We start from the raw sequence: 21104 nt of genomic DNA on the forward strand, positions 1-21104 counted from the left end.
TATACATTTATTGTGCGCTTTTGTGTGGCGAATTATTTGATTCTACATCGTTCAATACTTTTGATGCTAATTAAGCGAAAACTAATTGGACATTGTATTCTGCCTATAGGCAAATCAAATTGTGCGTGCTAATTTGACTCAAATGGGTGAAATGGCAAGAGCTTCAGGCACAAATACACAGAAAAAGAAAACAAGTTTCTCGTCCTGAACTTGTGGAAAAGTAAGATTATTTCTTTTCTTTTTCTTGCTGATGAAGACAGGAAAACAGAAACAACAAAACCAGCATGCAAAAGCTGGTGTAAATCCCTCAACTGCAAAAAAGCCAACCATAGCAACTTGGTGAGGAGTTTAATTCGGTTGTATGTTTAACTGCTAAAACCTGTATTTTGGGTATATTTCAGGCTGTGTGTGTTATCCCACCTGAGATTCATGATGATTTTGGTTGAGTTTTTGGTGAATAAGAGGGCAGTTGAATATGGCTTAAATCATTTTCATGCTAAACAAATCACCCAGTAACCCACTCATGACCCCTGAATTTATTCTGGAAGTCTCCTGCCCTGCCGAAATACAAATGAGTTACAAAAACCTTTCCTCAAGATCTCAAGATTAAGCTTGTAGAACTCAACACCTAATGATTTACTGAAACACTTGGATTATACAACTCTGTACCCAACACAGGAACTAGAGTTCCAAAAAAAAATATATATATATATATATATATATATATATATATATATATATATATATATATATATATATATATATACACACACATATATATATATACACACACATATATATATATACACACACATATATATATATACACACACATATATATATATACACACACACACACACACACACATATATATATATATACATATATATATATATATATATATATATATATATATATATATATATATATATATAAAATACACACACACACACTTTATATATATATATATAATAAATTACAATTCATGTGATCCTCTAAACCTCAATAAGGTTATATAGGTTACGTTAGGTGAAAGTGAAACATGGACAGGTAACAATATAATAGCAATAAAACAGAACATAACTGCTTCCGAAGTTAATAATTCACTAACTTTTAGACCTACTGTTTTAAAATTCCAATAAAAATCTTACACAAAGGACCTTTGCATTTTCAAACATACACAGTACACAGAGCGTGTCAGACAAAAGAAAAGGCCATTCAAGTTACAGGTTCTGGATAAATATTGCTACAAGTGTTGAGCATGCATGGCTAGCAATTCAAAATTAAAACAGTAGAAGTATTTCATAGGGCAAAGTATCTTTAAGAGTTTAGGAATAAGTTTTAAAGAAGTTTTAAGAAGTTTTGAAAAAGTGATCTATGTAGTATATACATAGCACACCTCGAAATGCATACATTTTAAACAGAGATGAAGAATTAGACATTGTGTGCTGGGAATGAGGTTTGCAGTTTACCAATGGTGAAAGTCAAAAAAGAGTGCTGGTACAGCAAGTCTAACTTGTACTTGCTTTAAAAACAACATCATATATACATCATATTTTTATTAGGTTTCCCACTAGGTCCTCTGAGCTGCCAGTATGCTGAATGCCTAGAAACTGACTAGGTTAAAAATCTGTGGCTAATGTAAAGTAAAGTAATAACATCCCGTGAGCTAGTTAGCTAGTTAAGCGCATTAATACAAACTAAGGAAAATAAACAATTATTTGATTATTAACCACTTCTATGATGAAAGGTTAAGTTTCTTGTGTAGGATCTCATGTTTGTGTCCTCAACATAAAGTCAGCACATCTTTGGCCAATGTTTCTGCCATGATATTGCACATAAAAGATATCACTCAAGTCTGGCTAGTGCCTTTATTTTCTCTCAACATGGTGACAGCATGTTGTGCTTGCAGGAGGGTTATGTGACAGCTTTGCACCTGACTTAATTTTGCAGTTTTGTCAGTTTCGAAATCTCCAGCTAGGCCCACATCATCATGGATTTAACTGTAGGCTATGATTTAGCCTGTTGTTTTTTTTTGCCCATGTAGGTAATCAGTAAAACTTTGTTTGGCATATAGAAAGATATTACGCTGCAGCAAAAAAGGAAACAATGGCTTTTCACTGCAGGGTTTGTTTTGACGTCTTGGGAGGTAGTAGTGTTGTGGTTGGCATCATTGTATGTGTTCTTTGCCTGTGACAAGTCCATTGATGGAGTTAAAACCTTTTCAATTTGCGGCATTACAACAGTGCACCAATGTGTGTAAACAGAAAGACATCACTGCAATCCGACACACACGTCAAGTCAGGTATACTATAGCCGTTAGTACAAAAGCTGTGACAGAATTTCAAAGATGCTGCAAGCTGCCAATTGTTGGATGTCCATAAAAGTCAATAAACTAATGTACAAAATAGTGTTTGTGATTCTATAAATCTATATGCAGCTTATTTGATTTCTATGATGTTGCCTTCTACATTTGTGGGGGAAAAAGGATCTGATTGTAGATCAGTTCATCCATCCAGAGAAAGGAGACACAATTCTGCATAGCTGAATAGTTTCCGAGGCCCACATACAAAAGGGTGACAAATTAAAGGAAAAAAAACAACAACAACATAATGTGTTAGTTAGGTGTTGGACCACGACGAGCAGCCAGAACAGTTTCAGTGTGCCTTGGCATCAATTCTACAAGTCTCTGGATCTGTACTGAGAAGATGAACACCATTCTTCCAACAGATATTCTTTCAGTCGGTGTTTTGATGATGGTTGTGGAAAATGCTATCTAATGCATCACTCTGTTATCATAAGTGTTCAATTGGGTTGAGATCTGGTGACTGTGAAGGCCACAGCATATATTTTACACTATTTTCATCCTCATGAAACCCTTCATTGAGCCATCGTGCTCTGTAGACGGGGGTGGAGACATCCTGAAAGAGATCACTCCCTTCAGGATAGAAATGCATCAAACTGAATAAACAGAATAACGGTGTATTGGTTTGTAGAGACTCTTGCCTCTAAGAGGTCAAGTGTGGCAAAGCAAACCTGACGTTCCTTGGGAACATTTCCCATGATGCAGTCAAATAGCCTGTAATAATAAACCACGACGTTTAGAATGCAATTTAGAGTGTACGTTCTCCCATAATTCAGCAGGCTGATGCTGGCTCCAGCTTCCAAAACAAGCTGACACAGTGAATGACCATGATTTAACTGAGCAGGAGACAGACAGCATGACACCCTACATTTAGCTCATATTCTATAACACTCACATCCACTCTTTCATAATGGCTTCACTGGTGTCCTTGGGAGAAAATTGCCCTGTCATCTGCACAAGGGTGGCCATCTTAATAGCATTTATTTTAGCATAGGAAAGCTATAATTAAGTGTGAGCAACTTCAAGCAACAGCACCCCATAGTATCCAAAGACACCATTAGAAGTGTCGGGATCTTTGTTGAGGACGGCAAGTGAAGACAGCTTTACGGCAACAAAATTCCATCTTCGGAAGTCCTTGTGCTAGAACAGTATGAAGTCATTCCTGCTGCTCAAATTACATTTGATTGGTAGTTAAATAAATATGCTAAGAGGTGTCCTGGGTGCAGCCTCCTGAATCCAGGATACAAGCTGATTTATTAGTAAATCGTTCACAAGAGCATTTACACAAGAAATGTGGTATTAATGAAAGTACAGTTAGATCCAAAATACGTCCGTATCCTATGAGAGCTCCTGAGTTAGAGACTCACAAACGTGAACCTCCATTTATAGGCTTTCATATCGTATAACCGGCCTGAGATACTGCAATTTTATATATGGATTACGGTGTCAAGTCACTTATTTATTTAAATTGCACAAATAAATTCAATAAAAATTTTGTGAAACTCATTTCAGAAGATATAGCATACAAGGTAGTATTCTGCTGTTTAGGCATCATTTTGCTGTTTTCAGCTCACTGTGAGCTTTACCTTTTATGGAGTTTTGTGGCCATGATTAAATGCAAATCACCAGTTCTGTGAACATGCTTGGTAATTTACATGATTGGCATTTATCAAAATACTCATGTGAGTATGAAGAAAAGCAGCATTACTGAAAGACTGATAAATGAGGCCCAATACTATAATGTGCTTTACAGCTTCCTCGTCTTCAATATGAAGAAAATCAGCATTACTGAAAGACTGATAAGTGAGGCCCAATACCATTATGCGCTTTACAGCTTTCTCATCTCAGTTCCCTACTAAAACACTAAACCCCACAAAGACAACTGGGCCATTTTTCTCTGCTTCCCTTTTCTCTTTCTCACTTCTGTTTGCACATGCGCTAATTTGCCCGAATAGCTGACAAGCATTTACTCACGCATTTTATTTTCATCCAGTAAGTTGTTTTTCATCGTATTCTCATCTGACTTCAAATCCCAGCTCATCCATGACTCAGTATATGAAAATTACAGGCAGGTGCTTTCCACTGGAGCTCAGCCAAGAACAGAAAGATTGTTACAAAATGAGAACAGAGAAAACAGGATGAATTTTTAAGTTGGTAAAATACTTTATTACTGTATAGCTTTTTCCAGAGCAGTGTAACTTTGTACCAAGCAGTGTACGTTTACTGAATAAGGGCTTGGGCTTTTATTATTAACTGTGTGTGTATGTGAGGCTGTGTCCGAGATGCCTGGGATTGTGTGGGGTTCCAGGTTTAGGGTGATGACTCAGAAATGACTCACCGTCACACTACCACAAAGAGCTGCACAGGATTACTCTTTACTCTCACTGCAGATACTTCAGAGTCTCACTTACCAGCCAGCACTGCTCACAGACACATGCTACTTTTGCAATCTTGTATTATAAGTTGGTGATTTATCAATGGATCCTAAGGCACAAACAGTGAGACTTTAATGAAAGGCTTAAATAGAAACACAGCTATGACAGTTCTCTCATACACTTTTACTGAGTCTAACATGAAGAGCACTCTCAGATGGTACTCGGGGCATGAGCTGTGAGCATCGAAAGGTGACTGAGAATGCAGTTAGGTTTAAATACACCATAATCTGAAATGAGTATATAGTAAATCCGCACCCTCTTGCATTCGTTCCTCTGTAGAAACTCATGTCACATCCACATCCACATCCACACAAGCCTCTCCTCTGCCTCTACATCACTACATCATCAGGAAGTGTTTAAGAGTGCTAGATACTGTACGCTGAATGTGTCAGGAGTGTCCACCATCACGCATTTTACAGAACAATACCTCTATTTCTCATTTATTTGATATGTTTTCATTGTTTTTCATTGCAGGTAAATCATGCTGGAAAACAATGTATTTTCCAGCACTGAATATTAGAAACATGTTTCTTTAATACAAGCTGCTACATGACATAATATTAAGTATGATCGTATGATCAACCAAAAATAAATAAATAAACACGTCTATTTCCCATTTAGTTGATATGTTTGTTTTTAAGTGTAACATGCCCCAAATGGTTCATATATTTCTCAGTGCATTGTGGTGTCCACTACTCTTTTCCACCACATGAACCAAGGATGGGGTCTGGGTGCTAGTAGGACCTTTTTTTTCCTTAGTAAATCACATAGTTAGCTAATTATATTTTTGAGTTTAATTATCTGCCACTTTATAGGCTAGTTAGTTGGATTTCCAGACAAACATTACATGGGACTGGGTAGGATATAGGAGCTTTTACTTTAATGTCGGGCTAGCAGATGGATTTTCAATTTGTCCAACCACAGGAAAACATATTTCTTTAACACAAGAGGCAACGTGACAAAATATTGAGTCTATGATCGCTCACAGATGCAGGTCAGTGTCATGACTCAAGCATCCTGGTTATGTCATTATGCATGTGTTGGTAAATATGACTACATCTAGAAACAGCAGTTCCTTGTGAAGTCCGATAGTCCAAAAGTCACAGATTGCAAAGAATAACATGGATTATACGTCATACGGTCACACGTCCATGTTATAATGGTTAAAAAGATCTCTTCAGTAGCTATGAACAACATCAAAGGCCAATGTAAATAAGGCACTTTAGCCGACTTTGGAGCTCTATTTCTGATACGGAGCTTATTATGTTTTAGTCGATCATTTAAAGTCCCTAGGTCAGACACTTTGTTTATTCAATCAAAATCTTGGGGAGAATTTACACATTTATTTATTTATTTATTTATTTATAAGGTAAGGTGAGCCTGTAGTGCATTTTGTTTACAATATTAAACTTGTTTGTTGCAATTTTTGATTTATGTAGTTTTATAGACAAAAATGCACATTGTTTTACACTGTTTATTATTCAAAAAATAAAAAAGTCATCATTTTTCTTCATTCAAATTTTCAACAACATATTCAACAAAATATTCTTCAACAAAATATTCAGAGAATCGAATCAAAATCGTGAAGCCAGTATCGCAAATCGAAACACATCATGACCAGAGCATATAGTTACACCCGTAATATGGAAGCAGGAATTATGTAAATCAAGTCAACTCAATGCCTCTTTTATCCAAGGCAGAAAGGCTGGTTTAGGCCATGGCACAATGCTGACTACACTACACGTGAAAGTTGTCTTGTGTGGTGAGGAACAAAGAGAGTGGTTCAACCAGAGGTGAAACTCTACACCAAGGTATCAGATGTCAGATGAGGTACATATGGTGATAATGTAATAAATGACACCAACATGTAAATCAATCGGTGAAGTATCTGGTGTGAACAAGAGAAATGCAATAACCTAGCTTCTAATTAATGACTCCCTGACCAGTCCAAACACATCATCTAAGATGCTGAAAATCAGGAAGAATCATTGAGAGTGGCGTTTTACCAAAAATATCCAAATGCTAAAAATACTGCAACGCTTCATCGGGAAAACAGAACAAATGATCTTAAGTTTCATTATGAGCTTTCTTCATGTATTTTCACAGCCCTGAAGACACAGACCAGAGCTGCTGAGCTGTTCAACACTGAAACACTCTTGTAAAACTCAGACAAAACTGCAGTGTTCATAGAGGTGTCGTTCTTCCCCACAGGGAACGCAGATCAAATGTCAGTGAAAATAATAATGCTGCTCACAAACAAATCCAATATAATAGGATTTCTACTTCCTGTTCTGTTGTGGAGTGTGCAAGCTGTACAGCCTGAGTAATGCTTCCACAGAATTGCTTCTTGCTTCCAAGAAGCATCTGATGAACTGTTCGAGGATCACAGCTGTCCAATCAAACATGAGGGTGGGTAGTAAACATAAGGCATGGTAAACCAGGTGTATTGGGGCAGGAAAAACACTAAAATTTGCAAGACAGGGGGGTTCTCCAGGCCCAGGGTTGGGAACCTGTGATTTAATGGAATTATTATTTTTTTTTAAATCACAAGGCTTTTGAATTTTACTCAGAGCTAGTTAAAGCAGAAGGCTTGTACAACTCTTCTCAAATTCCCTATTACAAATCCCCTATTATTATCAAACTTGAATGTGCAACCTAATTTAATAGTCAATTACATTAAGATAAAAGTTAAAAAAGACAAGTAAATCTTAATAAATGCAAGGTGCATACCATAAAACTAGTTTCTACTACAATGGGCTTGACCACACTCCAATGCCTCTTTTAAATCACTATCCCTTAATCATTCTTAGATTTGACACGTTGTTGTAGGGCTTTTTTTCTTTTTTTTTCTTGTCAATTTTTAGCCTTTCTTCACTTTAAAACAAAATTTGCCATTTTGGACTCTCTTCAGCTACAACTTTTCAGTGACATCCCTAATAAATATAGTTAACGAATGTTAACAATGTTAGCTAAGTGCAACAAACATTGATAGACTTTCACATTTTTGAACTCGAAACATTCTCTATTTACCTTGACAGAAAGTGAGACAGGATCTTTCAAGTGAGAAAATCAAAATAGCACCAGCAAAAAGATTACTAATGTGAGATGGGAGGACAGGGCGGGGCTTCTGGGGTGTGTCAGGTAATGTCAGAGGGTTCAAAACATATGCGCAACTGACAATTATTCCAGATTCATATGTCGATTGGCTCACCTGCCATTTTGATGAGGTAATAATGTTCTTCATTTGAGTAGCAGCATACTCCGATGTTAAAAAGATCAAAATGTGTAAAGGTTAGCTGGTTTGAACACAGGGTGAAGGCAACTCGTGATTATCCGTAACTATCTATGGAAAATGTAGTTAAAATTCGTTACACATCAGCACTGTGCTGTCAAGGCTGACTTACACTTGTTCTTAACTATGCATACGCAAGATGGCCGCCATGCCTCCCCTGTGGGCATTTGGCATGTAGCTTGTGCACGTCCTCAGAAATGAACGTGACGCCTCCGCACAGTGCAATACCAACGTACATAGTTGGGGCAGTATACCACCATGTGATTCTGTGTCTGCTACTGAATAAACGAACTAGCGTGTCTCAAATCACATACTTGAGTACTATTGTAGACCATTATTGAGTACTGACACCAACCGGTTTTCCTACTACAGTTAGTGTCTGAATTTTACAAACCTCTCAAACAGCCTGTAAACCTACTGAAAGGTCTGGTTTGAGTCCAGTCTTCCGGCTTTTCTAGATTAGTAAATATTTTATAATGTACAGTGAGGGCTTTCGATTTGAGATGCAGATCACGACAATCAATCTGACGGCAGAAAGTTTTCATGAGAAATGGAGTTTATCAATGTTTTTAATGTCACTGTGCATGAAATCAATAAACATTACAGTTTAAACTTGAAAATCAGATGGACAAGGATGTTTTGGCTCTGACATGCCATCTCAGGAACGTCCCTTTCAATCATCCAGATGCGTATCAGCTGCCTGCCAGTTTCTCCTCTCTATTCCAACCCCATTCATTCGCACGTCTTTACTGGCCAATCACTGCAGAGGTGGGTGGGTTCACGCATTTCCCGTCATGCTCTATTTCATCAGTATCAGCACAAGAGGCCTAAGAGACTGGTTTACTGTCCTCTCCTCTCTATCCAATAGATTTTGCTGCACTTCATGCTGCCACAGATGTGTCGTCAGCATGGATCCAAAGGCTGTGAAGTGAGAGTCACATCCTGACTATGACAGGTTATTACCACGGAGTCATCATGTGCATTTCTGTGTGCCAGCGTCCACTGCAGAATAAAAGAGTAGGAACAGCGCCCACTCTTTAATGAATACCTATTCACCAAGTGATTATGTTACTGAGTTCTTAACATAAGAATAATTAATTCTTACATCCACTCCAGACTGAGGTTGTAGGCTGACTTGCCAGGACACAGGACACTGCCACTGTGTGCGTACATGCACATGTGATTAAATCGCTCACAGTATAAGAAGCACATTTCAAAGTAATTGAGGCCTTGCTGGTGCTCATTAGGCTGAGCTGTAGAGGTTTAGTCTCTCAGCACTGGAGCGTGTGCATCCACTCATAATAATTCCTTCTCCTCACTCTCTCACTGCACAACAAGGTTTTTTTTGTTTTGTTTTTTTTCCTGGTCTTAAAATTTTCAAGCTTAGGTTTAAAAAAAAAAAGGAAGTTTTTAGATAGCATCGACCACACAGGTGTCACTCCTGCTTGTGCAACAGGTCTGTCTGGTATTTGCAGGGTGTGGAGGGGGAAAAAAAAAAAGGGAAAGTTTAAAAAATTTGAATCGCAGGAAAGTACACAAGTGTGCATGCGCAGTACCTTGTATGCAAAGAACCTCCGAATGCATTCCACAAACATGAACACCCCAACTCAACAAACGCACACATTCCTCACTGGCACACGGAGCATTTTGTTAGCGTTCACAGCGATAAAGATTGCACGCTGTTTGACTGCCAGCACGGTAAACTGTGCTCCATTGTTGCAGCATACGGCTTAACACATCGCTCTGGAACGCGCAAAGAATGACTTGATCGACTGTTCCCACAGCCATCAATACCACATATCAAAGTCAAACATGTCACTCTGTCGACTGGAAGATTAAACTAAGGGTGCTTTCTCACCAACGATTGCCTAGTCCCAATCAGAGTGAAAGTGAGGTATATACATATATATATATATATATATATATATTTTTTTTTTAATTTAGTTTGATTCTGTTTCTCACCGTACAAATTTTAGCTAGACTAGTAGAAAAAAATATATTTGATGATGATTAGGCTTAGAGTTTTACTCACAAAACTCTCATTAGAGATGAAAAATGGAAGCACTGGTCGAAAATAATATATTAGTAATAAATTATTTAACTATATGATTAAATCATTTTAAAACGTAAGGATTGTTTTAAATGTATAGTTTTTTGTTTTGTTTGGCCTAGGTATGTAGAATACACTGTACTTCTACAGCGTTCCTCTAGTGCTCATTTTCCGTTTTGCATGCGTCATGGTTCACACTTTTGGTCTACTTCCTGGAGTTGGGTTAAGTCATGGGTTAAATGTAGTTTTCAGTGAAATTAAATGTCACTGTTTGGAAGTGAGACAGAAACCACCACACACAGTCTATAGCAGAGATGAGCACTGTGTGCACAACTGACCAAACACCAAGGGGGGTGAAAAAATGAGGGTTTGTGTCAAATGCACTAAAATACTACAATGTAAAAGTGTCCGAAGGCTCATTCTGTACTGTATGTACTATGTCTACATGGTGTTGACGAATAATATATCGATCAGATAGCTCACTGGCAAGTGAACGCTCCAGTGGACTTGCCTAATCCAATGTTTTGGTTACCCACAAACTTCATAAACTTGGCTAAAAAGTGGTAGCTAATTTAATTCATCTCAAAAGTATGAAGAGTTACGAATTCCGACAATGCAACAGCCATCCATGGCCGGGAGCCAAGAGGGCAAATCCAGCCATGCATTCTGGGTGGGAGGAATGGCATACTTTCTCTCCCCTGTCAATCATTGCAAAACTAGCCATTTGTGGGCGTGTGTGAGCTCATGTATGCAGAAGAGGGCAGATAGCGCTTTAGTCCGAGTGTTTTCCACTGCGCTGTGACACTCCACGAGCAGCAGTTCGAAAAAGATGCAGTCAGCTGGTTTCACGCGTCTCAGCGGAAGCACGTGATAGCCTTCACCCTCCCCAGGTGGTAAGGAATTGCGTAGCCATGATGTCTCTAATGTAGCCTATCATGCTTGTGGTCTTAACAAAAAAGTCTTTGGCTAAAATATCAAGTATTATATGCGTTATATACAGTATGTATCGGACTGTCTACATATGTAAATTTCAAAAGCAGTGGAAAGCAGTAGCGATTTTTAGTTTTCTGTCTGCAGTCTGTCCCTTCTATTTCCAGAAACTTTTCCTCTTGTTATATCCTGGCTGTCTACAGTTCATCACGATAACTTATCAAAAAAGACAGGACAGATAACAAACAGCTGTTTGCCGTCTCCCAGAGGATGCAGAATAACTGGTTGAACCCCGGACTTTTCAATACATTCAAGACATCAATCAACATGATTCTTATGACCAGAAAAGAAAAAAGGAAACCTGACAGAAATCTTTGATGTTCATTCAATCAGTTCAAGATGCCTTGGTTTGTAGTTTTCAGTGCCGTCTGCTGCAACTGCATCAGAAAAGCCTTAACCTTTCCCAACTGACCTCTTACCCCTTTCCCCTACCCTCTCTGTTGAGACTGGACAGACCTCACGAGTGGCCTTTACCCTGTGTTCAGGCTGGCAGCAATTTTTCACCTCACGTCACTCAAATCGCTCTACCCTGCTCGCTAATGAGTGTTCCTATCTTTAGTGTACTGCCAGTTGCCATGGTTTCACAAACCGGACTATTTGAGCACAAATCAGATGTCTTCTCACTAAAATTACAAATTTGCGTATACAATTATTTATAAAATACATGCATTTCCACTAGTGTCAGAATGAGCCTAAAAAGCAGTTTTACTCTTAATTGCTTAAAGCAAAATAGAACAAGGAAAACACCAGCCACTAGTCTAAGCCCATAGCAGCCCCACAAGTCTCAACGCCTAGTTCAGGAGCTGCAAGAAAGAACAAATATGTAGAAACAAAACATGGTCAAAAATTGTCACCAGCCCTCACTCTCATTAGTATTCGCCAAATCACTTCACATTTGCATAAAGTTAAAAGACAGATAAGGCGCACTGATCAAATGATCTTACTCTTTCCTGGACAGCCTGTCACCATTACCAAAATGGGATTCGTCTGCATTTCTGAAGTGCCCTATAGCCTGCTAGCTCCGGATCGTTAAAAACCGTTAAAAAGAGCTCTTCAGTAGCTTTTAGTCGTATCTACGGTGCCTGAGAAAGAGGACGTGGAAGAACCATTTCAGCCAACTTTGGAGCTCTATCTTCACTAAAAATGACACCTCAGGTGCTGCCATGGAGCTCATTATGTTTCAATCAATCATTTTCAAAGTCCCAAAGTTCATAGACTTTGTTCATTCAATCAATAAAGTATTTGGATAACCGCACGTGGGAGCCTGGCTACCATGGCCGACCTTGGTGCGCTCTCCTGAGCTAACACTCACAACGCTCGTGGACCAGTACTCAGCAGTAGCTGCCACAACTAATGCTAGTTTGATGTTGTTTTAATCACACAGAGCCAAAAAAAATGTGCATACAATTTTTTCGTGGTGTGTACACTGCCAGCTCTCTGTTCTACGCACAACGGCACAGGTTATTGTTTTCTGTTTTGAACGCCATACTGGTAACACCATGACGGAACACACTGTACAACAGACAACATTTAACTCTCTGAGCTCAACTCAGTTTTCTCTTGCCACACCCACTTTGCCTTCTGTCGGATAATGATGACTTCCATGATGGATAGCTTCAATAAAATCCCTGTATCATTCTCACAAAGAAGACAGATTTTCCTGGCAAACAGGCTGCCTATGTTATCAGCATCATCACACTTCTTCAGGCAACAGCTTGTGGCAGAATTAAAGAATATTGACAAAGTTACCTTACTTAAGCTTTGCACAGCCAAAGACTTAGTAGTGCATAGAAGTATTTGAACAACCTACAGGCTACGCGCAGACATTTGTGGATTGACCTTGTTCTGGTGCCTGGCTGGTGAGAAGGCCCCCTCTTGGATGCCGAAGCACAACCACAGGGTGTATTTTTGGAGACAGTTCAGGCCTTCAAGGAGAAATTTCAAGCAGCTTGGGAGGATTCTGCTAATTTAAACGAGATGCTGCCTTGCAGCGGTGGTTTGCAACTGAAATCTGTTTTTGTCCTCTTTTTCCTCTATATACCTACATTTAAAAAAATATTTCCTTTTTAATCTGGTAAACAAAAGCCTTTCTTCTATCTTCTGTATACTTTCTCCTATTGTGTCTCAAAAGTAGTTTACTGATGTGCTGATCTAGGGCTGCCTACATATAAAGAGCATTCTGACTCATATTTTTTATGTTTATGACCTTTTCTTTAATGCAGATGATTATTATATACAATATGTGCACCAGGGTATTTAAGACTACAACATGTTCTTCACCACTGATGCATCTGTTTAGCACACATTGCTTCAGCTGATTCAAATCACTATACAGCATCAAAAATGTGCACAAAGGTAAAAAAAAAAATAATAAAATAAAATGCACCCTAACAATTCAGTAATAGAATTTTTCCTGGTTAATTGCAGTGATAAGAAGAACAGACAAAGGGTGCAGTGGAAAATCAATACAGCCACAATGTGATGAGTCACACAGTAGCTTCAGTAACACTGCAACCTCAGTAGACACAAGACACTGTGCCTCTTCATGATGCGCAAATCAGCAAAGATTTGAATCCATATTGCTTTCAAAATAAAGAGTTACCTGAGCAGAATAAGCTGTTCGCAGTTTTCAGATCCAAAACAGAGTCTGTATTCAATTCAATTCAATTTTATTTGTATAGCGCTTTTAACAATGGACATATAATGGCTGTATAATTGCGCTCCAGATAATTAATCCTAACCAACAGACAGACAGACAGACAGACTTACCCTGTTCTGGTGCTCAGGAGAGACATGGCTTCACCGTGAGTCAGCAGTACAGACCCTCAGACTATACAAGCACACTCTGCATCTCTGCTGTGCAACACACCTGACATTTCAGGTCAATAAAAAGACTATGCACTATTGCACAGCTCTAAAAGAAAATCATTCATTCATCTTCAGTAACTGCTTAGATGGGATGACGATCTACTGCAGGGCACCATGCAACTGACACATTCACAGGGGCTATTTAGCTTAGCCAGACCACTTCCTGGCTTGTTTTTTGCGAAGTCAGAGGAAATCAGAGAAGCTAGAGGAAACCCATGACATGTGGAGAGTAGGGCTGTGCAGTCTCATATCGTCCATGATATACCGGTACAATTCCTCCCCATGATAAGAATTTGTCATCCCGTGATATTGACAATATAGTTGATTGACGTGTTTACGCGCCGCAACGTGGTCATCTCACACGTAGAACAAGAACAAGCTTGGTGGAAGGCAGAGTTCCAATCCTAGATGAGGAAGAAGAATTAATCCCCAAAAAAATAGCTTCCACCGTAATATGGAAGTGGTTCAGACACAGAAGATCAGATGTGAATCAGATGGCTCTCGAGACCGTATGCTGATGTAGCCAAAAAAGATAAGTGTTGAATGATACTATTTTCATACCGTTATAGCGTTACCGCAAAAAATAGCATGAAATATCGTGATATAGTTAAGTCTATATCGCCCATCCCTAGTGGAGAACATGCAAAACTCCACACACACAGAAACCAGAGCTCAGAGTCAAACAGAGTACTCCACACTCCAGAACCAAAAATCCAGGAGGTGGAGTCCGACCTGATCCAGCTCCTCCTACCTCGATGGAGTCTAACCAAAAGCTATAAATCTAACTCAAAGCTAGGTTTATCTGTAGCGAGGCCTACTTGGTCCCTGGAGTCATAAGCGAGTTTGACTGATATTTTCTTTCCCTGCTACCACCAGCCTGCTAAAAGACACAAGATAAACTAATCACCACAATCCAAGCAGGTTGTTCAACCCTACATGTACTAACATACCCAAGTTTGCATAAGAGCGATGTGGTAATCAACCCTTTACTATAAAGTCTACTGCTGATAAGATTATTAGCTTAAATAATACATTTTTATTCAATTATTAGAAAATACTCCTGTTTATCCAAAAAAATAACTGTATATTCACAGATACATTATCATAAAGAATGTAGGTATCATTCAGAAATAAGAAAAATACACTGCATTGAAGCTGCCCACTATGTTGTGTTTGGCTCACTTGTTGATATTTCACAATTACATATTTATAAAAAAAAAAAAAAAAAAAAAAAAAAAAAAAAAAAAAAAAAAAAAAAAAAAAAAAGATGGAACAGGTTTGCATACATAATGTTGCAATGTTGGAGGTGTTTTGTTTCCTCCAAGTCTGTGGGGTGAGGTGTTGGTGCCAATCATAAAAATGCAAAACCTCTGTTTATTTTCATAAGCAGTAATGAAGCGGTCTTTATTCATGTTAGTCGTTTGCTAAACATTACATTTTTTCTTACATTTCATTTCTGCATATTCAACATAAAGAACCAAATTGTTTGGTTCTATTAACTTGCTCGATAATTAGATATAAAGAAAAAAAATTTCAGTCCAAATATCAGAAATATCAGTCAGTAAATATGGCCCTTGTATAATGCAATGTACCGATGATCAGTATGCATGAATATCGCCATGATATACCCTTAAGCATTAAGCTATAATATATAATATATAAAGTGATGTTTTGGAGATATTGCCTTTTCTACCAAACCAAACTACCCAACTGACATATGTGCCCCATTCCTTATTTTTGAACTGTGCTTCGTTTCCTGCATTAACAATACATTTGTCCCCATGGGCTCAATAATGCATGTGTATCTATATACACTTACATGCATATGTACAGTCAGTGTATTATTACTGCAATGACACACTTTTATGAACACATTTCTCACTCAGAGGAAATTCTTCCTTTCTGTGCAAAGTCCCTTTTTCTGGAGTGCATGAGGTAAGAGGTCTGAGCTATATAACCACACCCACACACACACACCCACACACACGCACACACACACACACGCACACACACACGCACGCACACACGCACGCACACACACACGCACGCACACACACACGCACGCACACACACACGCACGCACACACGCACGCACACACGCACGCACACGCACGCACACGCACACGCACACACGCACACACGCACACACGCCCAAAAGCCCCGCAGTGGCTGTGTCTACAACAAAACAAAGCCACGCTCTTTCCAAAGTCAAAGCTGTTACTATAGTTTACTGTGTATTACCTGGTTTCATTTAACACTGCTGCTGTGCCAGGCTTTACACTGTATCAGATCAGACCAAGGTAAGCTGGGGTTAAATACAAACATAGAAACTGGATGCATATTGTTTATACGACAACTCAGGTCTGTTTAATCAGTTTCCAATGTCATTAAACTGGTGTGTCAGCTGCTGGAAGGACAAAAACCACACGTACAAATAGTGATCAGACCCAAGACACTTATTTATTAACCTCAAATCACTGATTTATCTGGCTATTCCACAAGGCATATCTGTCCGTTACGTTAGTGAAGTGATTTATCACGTAGATAGACACACAGACAGGCAGAGAGACAGACAAGGTGGAGAGACAGATGAATTTCAGTTCAGCAACAAACAATGACGTCCAAAAAATACAATCAGACTACAGAAGTCATTAAATGTACCACTGTGAAATCTGAAAAGCCTCAAGAATCATTTAACCCCTTTGCTCAAGACCATAAACTTATTTACTGTATCATGAGAAAATTTACTTAATAGCCTTAATAGCCTACCTTACTCTCGGCAACACAAGTAAAAGTCATTAGATGACTAGATTTGGTAGATTATGGACAGCATATACCAAAAAAATAATAATTTTTAAAAAAAAAACAGCTTAAGATTGTTCCTCAGCAGTCCTCTGAATGTACTCTACACACTTTTCTTGCTGAAATTTCATCTTCTTCTTGTAGTTTAGGCCATGGATTGCTGGCTCTGGTCCTGAGTGTTGAAACTGAAGGTGTGTTTTGTACTAATTGTGCTGAAGCTGCAATTTTGCTGTAGCATAATCAACCAGATTTCAGTTCCTACTTGTTTGTTATTGTAGTCACAAATCATAAATTACAAAAAAAAAAAAAGCCTCCTGAATGAACAAGTTGATACATGTTCATTTTTGTTTTGTAATATTTGAGTATTAGTGGACAACCTCATCTGAACTATGACTCCATCAAACATTCACTTGGCTTTTAATGCTCATGTATAAGCAGACTGAGAGGCTAGAGACTGGCTGATCTGTAATCCTGCTGGACAGAAATCAAACTGGTCTGATGTAACCCAATCATGGTGTACTAACATCTGTGATTCGAAAGATTGCTGGCAATATGTGCAATCTGAAGCTAAACCACAGATCAGGGCCCTTTGGAAACACATGTCCAGAAACAAGCAGGCACTCCTTTAACATGCCAGTGAGAGTTGTCGTGTTTGGGAAGTTTAACAAGTACAGCCTGCCATGTTTCTGTTATCGCGATGATTCAAATCTCGTTCACTTTAATCAACTTTTATGCGTGAAAAATATCCACGTTGTTGCAGGGTGCAGGCTCGCTTCAAACAGCACAGCCGGACACTCCTGTAACATTACAAAATACATAGCCTGAAGGCGTGAAATCATCCAGGAGAATATTATCACCGTGGCACTAAAATCACAGCAAGGCAAAGCCCGCTTGCATAACTCCACAGCCAGACAGCCATATCTTGTGGGCCGTGTCACTCATTGAGAAGTGTGCTAGCTTTAGCTGCAGCGCTTCTGCGTTCTGTAGCTACACACACGTCCCATCCAAAGTCAACAGAAAACACATTTAAACAAACAGTTTCAACCCCGAAACCAGCAGGAAAAGCATTAAAGCACGCTTTTAATACCCAATGTCATTAGTGACACGGTGTATTTAGTTTTACACTCACCGTTTTGTACACTGTATTTTTTTTTTCCTTTTGACAGTTCCTCGGGCGTCTGTAGTGTCGTTAGCGTCGCGATGATCCGCCCTCCGCCTCAGCAGCACTGCTCTGTCCCTGCCCTAACTCCAACATGTCCCGCCCCTCATCCATAATTCAACCAATCACATTAAAGAATTTATGACTGACACGATCATCGTCCAGTCTTAATCAAACAGAGGTGATTTTGACAGTCTCTAAAGCCTATCTCAATTCAAAGAAAAACTATTGCCCTACTCTGAAGTCTCGTTGAAGTATCTACTACATGCAAACTGCTTTTTTTTTGCTTTCTTTTCCAGATAGTTCTTGTTTTTTTTTTTTTAATACAACCATTGCATGGATCTGATTTGCATGAAACAGATTAAAATATACACAAGCTCCCTTGTACAATGAAAGGCCTATGCAATGAAAACAAAGCATAAATAATATCTAATAAAATAAGGACAGTGTTGAAAGTATCACATATTGTGCAACACTGGAACAAGATAAAAATATGGAAATATAACAGCTATTGTTCAGACATACAGTCATGGGAAAAAGAAAGTACACCCTCCTTCAATTCCATGTTTTTATTTATCAGGGCCTAAATAACAATTGTGCGGTCATCACCAACTTCTATAACAAATAACCTTATGTGACAGCACAAAAAAACACAACAGATTTCAATATGTGTCCATTTTTCCCCCCAAAAAAAGTAAACCAAACATTCAGAAACCAGGTGGGAAAAAACAAGTACACCCTTCCAACTTCCACAATCATTAAGAGAGTAGTTAGCAGCCAGGTGTTACTAATGATATGCACAAGATTAGTTAATCATCAGGAAGTTTGACTACCTCTATAAAAGCAGAACCTTTGGCAGACTTTTGTTCTGGTGCATTTAGGTGTGTGTCTACATCATGTCAAGAAGAAAGGACCATTAACCATGACTGCAAAGAAGCAACTGTTGCTGCTCATCAATCTGAGAAGGGTTATAAGGCCATCTCCAAACAACTTTAAATTCACCATTCTGAAGTGAGAAGTACTGTTTAACAATGGAAAGCCTTCAGGACATGTTGCCAATCATCCCAGGACTGGGTGTCCTGGCAAATTCAGTCCAAGGTCAGACCATTTAATTTTCAGAGATATAAAGAAATATGCAAGAGCTATATCATGTGACCTACAGGCCTCTAAAAATACAGTAAATGTACTCTTTATCACATGAGGTGAGGCTTTATGCAACTTAAGGCAATGTACAAATTAACTGTTGATGTGAACTTGGTGTAGTCAGGTACATCCTGTAAAATACACACTGCAGCACTTTATACATTCAGTGTGTCAATGTGTATAAGGGAATGCTGAAGGGCGAAGTCGTAAACAATGGGTGTTGTTTGTGTGTGAGTCTGGATGTGTTCTGGCTGTGATGAGTGTGAAGAGCGAGCAGGAGAGATGATGACACAGCTATACTATCTGCATACACCCCCTGTGGTAGAGGTCCTGCAGTGAGGAGAGATTTGTCCCTGTGACACAGCATTACATTTTTACAAGTGTAATGTGTTTACTTTTAAATTTTTATTTAGAAATTGTTTTTCATTATTTTAATCAATAGCTGTTTATTTTAAGCCATTAAATACATGAATGATGCCAAACTGCATAGCTAGGGGAACAGAGGAACTGACTACCCAGGGCCCAGGTGTGGACTAAAAATTTGCATTTTAAAGACATGGGTAGTGAGCCTACAAAGACTGCACCTGCACAGAGTCCAGAAATACAGGGAACACATCTTTATTTCAGTATAGGCCAACAACATTTTCTTTTTTTTTTTTTTTTTTAACATTAAAAAGCGTGGCTTTTTAAGTTGACATTAAAAACACCTGCATGCACTACACCCCACTGTCTCAGAAGGATAAACGAAATGTCACAAATGGATCTCAGGAGTGTACATTTGGACCAACTTTGCCTTTTTATTCTTTATGAAAGTGAAAGTTTCAGTTTGTCTTACATAAGCACTGATAAGGAGCTTATAAAGTACATATAAGCTAGCTATCTATCTTATCTATAATACTGAATGTTAATAAGGTGATTAAGAGTGCAAGTGATTTGCTACACGTTTGCTTTACCGTTCCCAAAGGCACCATTAAACACTGCATCGCTGATGAATAGTGATTATTTCTATCAGCCTTGCCACATCATGTTTCACAGGTACAGATAGGCTATTTCTAATCCACTTGACCTGGAAACAAATAACATAGTGCTGATATACCATATTATTTAGTTTAAATGCAGTTTGAGATGGTTTCTAGTTAGTTAGGTGGGTTTTAAAACATGACTGATTGTTGTGGCAAGGTAGTGTGTAAAACTTAAACATCTTATGTTACCGGGGAGATGGTATCACCTTGCAATTCCCCTTAATGTGAGCACTGTTTCATTTTCATTCTCATATGAACAATCTGCAAGGAATTACATGATCATTGATGTAAATTTTGTGACGACTGAATAGCACTTGTTTCCACAAATTCAAATTGAACAACGACCAGTTCTGGATGGCCACTGGAGTGATCAGTGATATCTCAGGCCAGCCCTTAGCTCCGCCCCATATGGACCCTTTCATGTACACCATCCTAGAGTACTTCTGGCATCTCCTCTCGCAGGACTGCTTCCCAAAAGGATTCGACATAATAAGAGAAGCTAATAGAATGATCTGTTCATAAAGATCTGAAATTAGACCATTCATTTTTAAAAAATCAAGCAAATAAGGAAACTTCAGGAATGTACTGTTTGACACACCAACAAATTTTTAAATATCTAAAGAAATGATAACTGAGAAATGATTTTGAGGAAAGGAGCCAGGTGTTGAAAGAATGCAGTTGTATTTCCAATGTTTAAATCTTTAAAGGCCTTAAAACCTAAATTATACAATACAGAGAATTAACCATGTTTCAGTGAAGGAGAGAATGTACGGTTTTTAAAAAGAGAGTTTTTGTCTCATACATCACGGTATAGTGAAAGTCCTTTCTTCTCATATCTGACCTTGTTAGGAAGCTAGGATTGGAGCACAGGGTCAGCCATTATATTTTTGCATAAGTAGACAGGGTTTCTAATTAGGGCACAGGTGCAATGAGGGACATGATTATAGAAGATATAACTTCCACGCCAAGCAAGGGCT

General features: G+C 38.6%; 1 protein-coding gene across 1 annotated transcript in view; it reads right to left on the bottom strand.

The window, feature by feature from the left end:
- The window catches only part of LOC113526501 (uncharacterized), a 75154-nt gene extending 60048 nt beyond the window's left edge, over nucleotides 1–15106 (bottom strand). The window contains exon 1 of the mRNA XM_053241578.1: nucleotides 13903–15106. Coding sequence (XP_053097553.1) covers nucleotides 13903–13928 — 26 coding nt within the window. The 5' untranslated portion in view covers nucleotides 13929–15106. The remainder of the gene's footprint in view (nucleotides 1–13902) is intronic.
- Nucleotides 15107–21104: the final 5998 nt, after the last annotated feature.

This window comes from Pangasianodon hypophthalmus, chromosome 1 (assembly GCF_027358585.1).
Source record: "Pangasianodon hypophthalmus isolate fPanHyp1 chromosome 1, fPanHyp1.pri, whole genome shotgun sequence".
Taxonomy (NCBI): Eukaryota; Metazoa; Chordata; class Actinopteri; order Siluriformes; family Pangasiidae; genus Pangasianodon; species Pangasianodon hypophthalmus.